At 45.7% G+C, this 9,382-nt stretch overlaps 1 protein-coding gene across 1 annotated transcript; it reads right to left on the reverse strand.

Annotated features, from left to right (window-relative positions):
• Positions 1-729: 729 nt before the first annotated feature.
• TEX13D (TEX13 family member D) lies at positions 730-4,135 on the reverse strand. Its single transcript, XM_082716467.1, has 2 exons — positions 1,367-4,135; positions 730-1,001 (listed from the first exon to the last, which is right to left on the reverse strand). Exon 1 carries the CDS (start codon positions 3,987-3,989, stop codon positions 1,377-1,379), a length of 2,613 nt encoding a protein of 870 aa, XP_082572593.1. The 5' UTR covers positions 3,990-4,135; the 3' UTR covers positions 730-1,001; positions 1,367-1,376.
• Positions 4,136-9,382: the final 5,247 nt, after the last annotated feature.

Consider the following 9,382-nt stretch of genomic DNA (forward strand, 5'->3'; position numbering starts at 1 on the left):
GTCCAAAGCTGAGGGCTTGAGAGCATAGCCAACACTCCCTCAAGTACTGTCTTGAAATCACCCAACAGTCTTTCAGGCAACGAGGAAGAGAGCTGTCCCTCTAAAAGGAAGAAATCAAGAGTATCGGAAAGTCCCACTTGCACTTTCATGAAGCCACTTTCCTGATCTCTGCCACTGCTCACTTGTCTCACTTGTGAACAGAGAGATGAGCAATTCAGTGACACAAGTCCTTTCATGAAAGTCCCCGATGTTACTCCCGGAACTGCAAAAATATCTGGATGTAGGTGCTTGGGTGGCTTAGTGACCTGCCTTCAGCTCAGGTCACGATCCCAGTTTCCTGGGATATAGCCCTACATCTGGCTCCCTCCTCAGCGGGAAGTTTGCTTCTCCCCTGGCCCCACCTTGTGATCTCGCTCTCTCAAAAATAAATAAATAAAATCTTTAAATACACACACATCTGGATGTCATTTCAATTGGGTTTACTAGAAAGTCGTGCTGTATGCAAGGCAGAGACATCTTCCTGATACACTCTGTATCCCAAATTAGGCTCTCTCCTGTTATCTAACCAAACTCGCCAAATCAAGTTATAATGTGTGCACCAGGTATTAACATATAAGTCTAGTTCCTAACACATACTAGACAGTAACTATTTGTTTAATGAATTAAATGTAATCAAATTTACTATCATCTATAGAATTTAATACAACAATACCCCCTTCAACTCTTTCAAATTAATCCTAACAGAGAAATTAAATTCTAACAAAATTGTTTTGCTGTCCTTTCCCCCCTAATGAGTGCCAGAGCATCTCTTCTTCCCTGACTTCCTCTCATTCTTCTAAGTTACAGCCAATGGGGGTCTCAGTGAGGTGTGGGTCAGCTGGAATCAAGGTGTGATTTCTTTAGACTCCTGGGAGATCTTCTAATGGGATGGGTTCGGCTTCTTCAACAACAAACAAGTTCCGCAGGCTCAGAGGCACAAAAACAGGCCTTCACCTATAAAACTTAAAAACAAGAAGCAAACATGAACACTGTGGATTACAAAGGAATAACAGCATTTTAAAGGAAGAGCAGTGCTCCTAAAAATTCAATATAGTTATAAGTCAAAAAACACATGGCTGTTCCCAGCCAAAGTCATGGCATTTTCAGGAAAAGGATGCTAATAAGAAACCAGAAAGGAGTGTGTATTTACATATGTAGTACCCACGATGATAGAAAAGTTGTTAGTTTCAATATTGGAATAATGGACTTTTTTATTTTCTCTACAATAATTTTGGTTTTCACATTCTCTGTGAAGTAAATAAGTTACTTTTTGATCAGAAGAAGGTCTTGGGAAATTGGTTTTTCTTTGGAGTGTTTTCATTCTTACCTTCTTGAAATCAGTGAATTTGTCCTGGGTCCAGGCCTCTACTCTCACCTGCCACACAGACTTTCTTGCATTTATAGCAGGCCTTACGCCATGAAAAATTCATGGCCTTACACCACGGGCAGTCCCAATTCACTGGACTGCATCCTGAGACAGACTTCTCCTGGTGCTGGAAATCCAAAGCTTTTTTCCCTTTGGGTTGCTTGGCCTTCTGCCCCTGAGGCTGCTGTTTCTTTGGGCTTTCCCTCACACCTTCGCTCCAGCCATCCCCTAGGGAGATCTCCTGGGGCCTCTCTAGGTCTTCTTCCTGGCTTTGGCTACGGTTGTCCCCCAAAGAGGCCATCCCTTGGGATCTTTCTGGATGTTCTTCCTTGCTGTGGTTCCCACTGGCTCCCAGGGATACCATCTCCTGAGGCCCCTCTGGATCTTCTTCCTGGCTCTTGTTCCTACTGGCACCAAAGGGGGCCATCCCTTGGGGGATTTTTGGATCTTCTTCCTGGCTATGGCTCCCACTGGCCCCCAGGGGTACCACCTCCTGAGGCCCCTCTGGATCTTCTTCCTGGCTCTTGTTCCTACTGGCACCAAAGGGGGCCATCCCTTGGGGGATTTTTGGATCTTCTTCCTGGCTATGGCTCCCACTGGCCCCCAGGGGTACCACCTCCTGAGGCCCCTCTGGATCTTCTTCCTGGCTGTTGCTCCTACTGGCACCAAGGGGGGCCATCACTTGGGGTTTTTTTAGACCTTCTTCCTGGCTGTGGCTCCCACAGGCCCCCAGAGGTACCACCTCCTGAGGCCTCTCTAGATCTTCTTCCTGGCTATGGCTCCCACAGGCCCCTAGAGGTACCACCTCCTGAGGCCTCTCTAGATCTTCTTCCTGGCTATGGCTCCCACAGGCCCCCAGGGGTACCATCTCCTGGGGTCCTCTTGGATCTTCTTCCTTACCATTGTCCCTGGTGGCACGAAAGGGGGCCATCCCTTGGGGTCTTTCTGGACTTTCTTCCTGGCTGTGGCTCTCACTGGCCCCCGGGTATACCATCTCCAGGGAAGTCTCTGGATCTTCTTCCTGGCTGGCACCAAGGGTAACCACCTCCTGGGATTTCTCCGGATCTTCCTGGCTGAGTTTCCAACTATCCCCAAGGAGTCCCCCCTGGGGACTCTCTAGATCTTTTTCTTGACTCTGGCCCCAGCTATCCCTGGAGGGGACCATCTCCTGGGCCTTCTCTGGACCTTCTTTCTGGCTCTGGCTCCAGTTATCCCCAGAGGGGACCATCCCCTGGACTTTCTCTGGACCTTCTTTCTGGCTCTGGCTCCAGTTATCCCCAGAGGGGACCACCTCCTGGACTTTCTCTGGACCTTCTTTCTGGCTGTGGTTCCAGCTATCCCCAGAGGGGAACACCTCTTGGGCCTTTTCTGGACCTTCTTCCTGGCCCTGGTTCCAGCTACCCTCAGAGGGGACAACCTCCTGGGCCTTTTCTGAACCTTCTTTCTGGCCCTGACTCCAGCTATCCCCAGAGGGGACCACCTCCTGGGCCTTTTCTGGACCTTCTTTCTGGCCCTGGCTCCAGCTCTCCGTAAGGGGGACCAAGCCCTGGGCCTTCTCTAGACCTTCTTCCTGGCTGTGGCTCCAGCTATCTCCAGGGGGGACCATCCCCTGAGTTCTCTCTAGACCTTCCTGGCTCAGGTTTCCGATGTTCCCCACAGGAACTGTATTCTGGAGGGTCTCAGGACCTCCCTCCTGGCTAGAACTCTTTTGGTCCCATGGTGGGGCCACCTCCTCCTGGGAGCCCACTGCAGCATTTGGACCAGATGAATAAATCCCCACAGGAGGCATCTGAAGCGGGACTACTGCAGCTTCTGCATCCATGACTACTGTCGGTGGCAGAGGTGGCAAGAAAGGGATTCCCACTGGGAGAGGTGCATGGAATGGAAGTGGGTATGGCACCGGCATCGGCACAGGGGGTTGTATGGCCTGAGCGCAGGGACCTGGAGGTCCTGGCATGTAAAGAACAGTTGCCGGGGCTGGCACCTGGGCCTCAAAATACAACCTATTAGGAAGCCCCATGGCAACCACATCTCTCTGCTGCTCGGCGTTCAGGGGCCAGGCTGCAGTCCCAAACTGCTCAGCTCGAGGCCCAGGCAGCGTTTCAGGGGCCAGCGGGTTGACCTGGGCGGACCTCTCCACTTGCTGCAGTCGCCCACGAAGCACATCGCACTCCGACAGCGCCTGCTGCAGGGCGGTCCGCGTGAAGCGCAACTGTGTGGCCGCTTCCTCTCGGTCCGCACGCAGCCGCTGCAGCTCGGAGGCCAGGGCCCAGGCAGCGGTCTCGCGCTCCTCTACCTGTTCCTGCAGCCTCCGGACCCGGCGCGCCTGCTGCTCCCCCTGCCTTGCGCCCACGCGCACGCTCAAGGCCAGCGCGCTCCAGGCGCAGGCCCGTTTGATGGCGTGCGGCACCTGCGGGTCCGCCACCACGGCCCGAAGCCGGTCCTCTACTTCGTTCCAGGGCCGTGAGCGGAAGGCCACGTAGAAACCTGGGCCGCCGCCGTTCAGGAGGACTTCATTGTTGATGAACCTGATCACCTCGGTATGGCGGAACCCGCTGGCGTGGTCCCCAAAGTCAACCGCCATGGCTGCTGCGGCCTAGTTAACCGACTGACTGCTGTGGCCTAGTCAACCGCCCGCCTCGCAGGCGATGCCGCTGCTGCCGCCGCCGCCAGTAAAGGTCCACCCCTCAGCTCCCTACTGAGTCCTGCCAAAGTCCCTTTCCAGTCCTTCTCAGCCTCTTCCCTCTCTACTTCGTTTTCCTCACAAAGAGTAAAGCAGATTTCCTCACCACACCAACCTCTACCAGGCGAGGGTGTTACACGTCACAGAGACGATCCCGAGTCACCCCGCAAGGCCTGCTGGGATCCAGCTCCCTCTGCAGAGATCCCCTTACAGGGCGAATAGGCTAGAAGACTGCACTGGGCACTGCAGCGAGCCTATGGAAGAATTTGTTTCTAAGAACTTCAGGACAATCAATACCCAGCATGGTGGAATGAAGTCCTCACTGGGTGGTAGAGTTGCATAGGTGGGTACAGTTCTGCTCTTATCTCAGTTCTGTCTCCCATAACTCTTCAGTTCTGTCTCCCATAATTCTTCAGTTCTGTCTCCCATAATTCTTAGGAACTACTTCAGTCCTTCAATATAGTCAGTCATACTGTCTATACACTTCCCTTGCCAACCTGAACGAATGAACTTGGAGTCCCCGTCATCAAGAAAATCCAGTGACTGAGCTATGAATGCCCGGAACTCTCCTTATAAATTCACTCTCATGTTTACTTGATCAGCTATTCTCAAAGGGTGTCTCTCTTCTTCTTTTAGAGTAAATGTTCTTCTCATAATCAGGCTTTCCCTATAAGAAATGCTGAAAAAGTGCTTTAAGCTTCATTAAATAGTAACTGGAATCTACATGAAGAAATAAAGCACATGCTAAAGGTAACCACATAAATGAATGCAAAAAATAGTATTTGTGCATTTTGTAATTCCTCTTTTTTCAAAATGTCATTTAAAGAATGACTACATAAAATAATTGAAGTCTGTCTTCGGGGGCATACAATGTATAAAGATGTGATTTGTGACAATAACAGTGTAAACTGTACAGAATGAAGGATTTTTTATACCAATTGAAATTAAGTTTATATTAATCTAAAATAGACTGTTAGACATTAGCATGTTAATTAAAATCCTCCCCAAAAAACACTAAGAAAATAACTTTAAAAATATGCTGAGAAGGAAATAAAAATTATTACCAAAAAAGGAGTCAATGAAACATAAAAGAAGGCAGTAGTGGAGGAATTAGGGTGGAGGGAAATGTAAGACCTTTCTTAAAGATGTATTTGCTTATTTGAGAAAGACAGTGAGTGGGGGGGGCAGCCGGGGAGGGAGAGAGAGAATCTCAAGCAGACTCCCCTCTGAGCACAGAGTTGGCCACAGAGCTCTATCTCTTGAACCTGAGATCATGACCTCAGCCCAAATCAAGAGTCAGATACTTAACTGAGTGAGCCACCCAGGCATCCCTGATATAAGACATTTTAGAAAGCAAATGGCAAGATGCAAGTCCTTCCTTATCAGTAATTATATTACAATTAACAGGCAGAAATGGACAGAATAGCTAATTTTTTAAAAAACATGACCCAAATATATGTTGTCCCTAAGAAATTCATTTTCGATTCAAAGATGCACACTAGTTGAAAGTAGAAAGATGGAAAAGGCTATTCCATACCAACAGTAATCAACTGAGAGCTAAAGTTACTCTCCAAATATCAAAGATTTAAGACCAAAATTGTTAAAATATAAAAAAGGATAAATCATATAATATTTTAAAAAGTTTAATCTCCTAGATGGGATTTTTTTTTCCCCTCAGGAAACAAAAGTGGCTCAGTAAATCAAAATCAATTAATATAATACACCACATTACTAGAATGAAGGAAAAAACCCATGTGGTCATCTAACAGATTAAAAAAAATCCAAAATAATGCAACACAATATTATGAGAAAAATATCTCAAAGAGCAAAATAGAAAGGAACGTCCTCAACCTGAAAACAGGCATTTATGGAAACCCAGCTGCTGACATACTCAAGGATCAAAGACTCAGAGATCTCCACTAAGATCAGGAGCAGACAAGAATGCTATTTTCATCACTGCTGTTCAACATGCCCTGGAACTTCTAGCCAGAACAATTAGTCAAGAAAAGGAATTAAAAAAAAAAAAAAAAGATGCCTGGGAGGTTCAGTCAATTAAGCCGCTGCCTTCAGCTCAGGTCATGATCCCAGGGTGCTGGGATCGAGTCCCGCATCAGGCTCCTTGCTCAGTGGGGAGCCTGCTTCTCTCTCTGCCTCTGCCTGCCACTTTGCCTGCTTGTGCTCTCTCTCTGACAAATAAATAAATAAAATATTTTTTTAAAAATAAAAAATTTTTAGAGAGGAGAAGGGAATTGGGGGAAATTGGAAGGGGAGGTGAACCATGAGAGACTATGGACTCTAAAAAACAATCTGAAGGGTTTGAATTGGCGGGTGGGTGGGAGGTCGGGGTACCAGGTGGTGGGTATTATAGAGGGCACGGATTGCATGGAGCACTGGGTGTGGTGAAAAAATAATGAATACTGTTATGCCGAAAATAAATAAAAAATAAATTTAAAAAAATAATAAAAAATAAATGTACAACAACAACAAAAAAAGACAGTGATTCCTGAGGCTCCTGGGTGGCTCAGTGGGTTAAAGCTTCTGTCTTCGGCTCAGGTCATGATCTCAAGGTCCTGGGATCTAGCCCCACATTGGGCTCTCTGCTTGGTGGGGTGCCTGTTTCCTCCTCTCTCTCTCAGCCTGCTTGTGATCTGTCAGATAAATAAATAAAATCTTTAAAAAAAAAGAAAAAAAATTTTTTTTAATTTTAAAAAGGAATAAAAGACAACAAAATTGGACAGGAATGAGTATAACTCTCTTTATAGAGAACATGATCCCATATATAAAAATGTCCAAGGAATACATAAGAAAGTTAACTAAATCTAATAAATTCAGCAAAGTAGGAGCATACAGGATTCAACATGTAAAAATTAGTGGTATTTCTATTTACTAGCAATTCCGTTTCCAGAAGAATTAAGAAAATAAGTTTATTTTCAATAGCATCAAAAGACGAAAACTCTTAAAAATACATTTAACCAAAGAGGTAGGTACAAGATTTACACTGAAAACTACAAAACATTGTTGAAAATAGTTAAAGGAAACCGAATAAGTAGAAAGACATCTTGTGCTTATAAATTGGAAGATATTATTAAGATGACAACACTCTACAAAGTGATCCACAGATTCTATGAAATCCCCATTAAAACCCCAGTAGCAGGGCACATGGGTGGCTCAGTCTGTTAAGCATCTGCCTACAGCACAGGTCATGATCCCAGGGTCATGAGACTGAGTTCCACATCGGGCTCCCTGCTCAGGGGAGAGTCTGCTTCTCCCTCTCCCTCTGCCTGCTGCTCCCCCTGCTTGTTCTCTCTCTCTCTCTCTCTCTCTCTCTCTCTCTCTCTGTGTGTGTGTGTGTGTGTGTGTGAAATAAGTAAATAAAATCTTTAATTAAAAAGAAAACAGTATCCTTTTTCTTTTTGCAGAAATGTTAAGGCTGATCCCAAAATAACATGGACAAGGGACCCTAATAGCCAAGATAATCTTTAAAATGAAAAATAACGTTGGAGAATTCATACTTCCTGATTTCAAAGCTTACTATACAAGGTTAAAGGATCAAAATAGAGTGGTACTATCATAGAGACAAGCAGATCAATGCAATAGAATTGAGAGTCCAGAAATAAAGCCATGCATCTATGCAATCAATTTTCCACAAGGTGCCAAAACCATTTAGTGGGGAGGCAATAGTCTCCAGCAAATTGTTCTGATATAACTGGATATCCACATTGAAAAGAATGAAAGTAGACAATTACCTCAGTCCATATACATAAATTGACTCATTTTTTGTGTGTTGTGTTTGTTGCTGCTTGTTTGAGGTTGTTGCTTTAGTTACTTTTCTAAATGATTTTTGTGAAGTATCTAATTTTTTCTTTCATGTATGGCCACTGAAGTCTGTGTTCCATTAGCTCAGTGGTCAGCTAGTATATTGACAGAGTATCTAGAAACACCTGAAGCCTCAGACATTTTTTTCAGAAGTTTAAAGGCTCCCCACTCTTGGAAATTTGCCTCTGGGTTGGGACACTCCTTCAATGCTTAGCCAGGCTGATTACAACACTGCTTTCACCTTTACTCTTGCTTGTGCAGAGCCTGAAGGTCAGCTGGAGGTGAAAGTTTGGGATCTTCGTTGAGGATTAGGCCTTTTCTGAGCGCATATCCAATCTTGGGCCCATGCTCTTAAAAGCCCTCACTTCCAGGGCGCCTGGGTAGCTCAGTTGGTTAAGTACTGGACTCTTGATTTCGGCTCAGGTTATGATCTCAGGGTCGTGAAATGGAGTTCTGCATTGGGCTCTGTGCTCAGTGTGGAGTCTGCTTGTCCCTCTCTCTCAGCTCCTCTTCCCCACTCCCGCATCAAATAAATTAATTAATTAAATCTTTAAAATAAAGAAAAACCCCTTATTTCCCCCACGTATCTCCTTTCCCACTCTCTTCCCAGCCTTTTTGATCCATCTGTTTGTCCTGCTAGCCCTTTCCCCAGGCTCATATGGCCAATTCTTTTAAGTGCTTTTTGGCAAATGCCATCTGGAAAGCTACCTCTGACCTGGAAACACTCTATGTTGGGCAAAACAAAGGCAAGCCCTTGTACACCAGTCCTTCAGGGATCTACCGGACAGATGGAAATACACAACTACAGTTCTTTGAGAATAAGGTCTGTATTGGTCCCTCAGGTACTTGGCAACCTTCACTAGTTGCTCAGGCTGCTTTCTTTCTTTCTTTCTTTCTTTCTTTCTTTCTTTCTTTTTAGTATTATTTATTTATTTATTTGACAGAGATCACAAGTAGGCAGAGAGGCAGGCAGAGAGAGAGGCAGAAGCAGGCTCCCTGTCGAGCAGAGAGCCCAATGTGGGACTCGATCCCATGACCCTGGGATCATGACCTGAGCGGAAGACAGAGGCTTTAACCCACTGAGCCACCCAGGCGCCCCGCAGGCTGCTTTCTTCACGGCCACCTCCAATCTGGTATGTGGCGAAGGACAAGTAGGTCATTTAAAACATCAGAAAACAAAATTTAAAAAAAAAATCAGAAAACTCTTTTGCTGCAATGCACCTGCTTCTGTTATTAAGCTTTGCTCTGGTTGTTGCAAATTTTCAACTAGACTCCAGAGCTCTGTAAAAGTCGATTCTGACAGTTTTTGCTAGCTCATTGATGGAGGGATGGAAATCTGGGGTTTCCTATTCTGCCATTTTTTTGTATAAAGAAAGGTATCACCACCCCCAAAATTAGTATTCTGAATGAGATTAATTTCATCTCATTGTCATCTCTCACTCATCCTTGATAGCTCAGCTATCACCTCCTGTAAGAAG

The sequence above is a fragment of the Mustela nivalis genome (genome assembly GCF_964662115.1).
Source record: "Mustela nivalis genome assembly, chromosome: X".
NCBI lineage: Eukaryota > Metazoa > Chordata > Mammalia > Carnivora > Mustelidae > Mustela > Mustela nivalis.

Coding starts and splice junctions, on each gene's coding strand:
- TEX13D (XM_082716467.1), bottom strand. CDS start 3,989: ATGGCGGTTGACTTTGGGGACCACGCCAGCGGGTTCCGCCATACCGAG.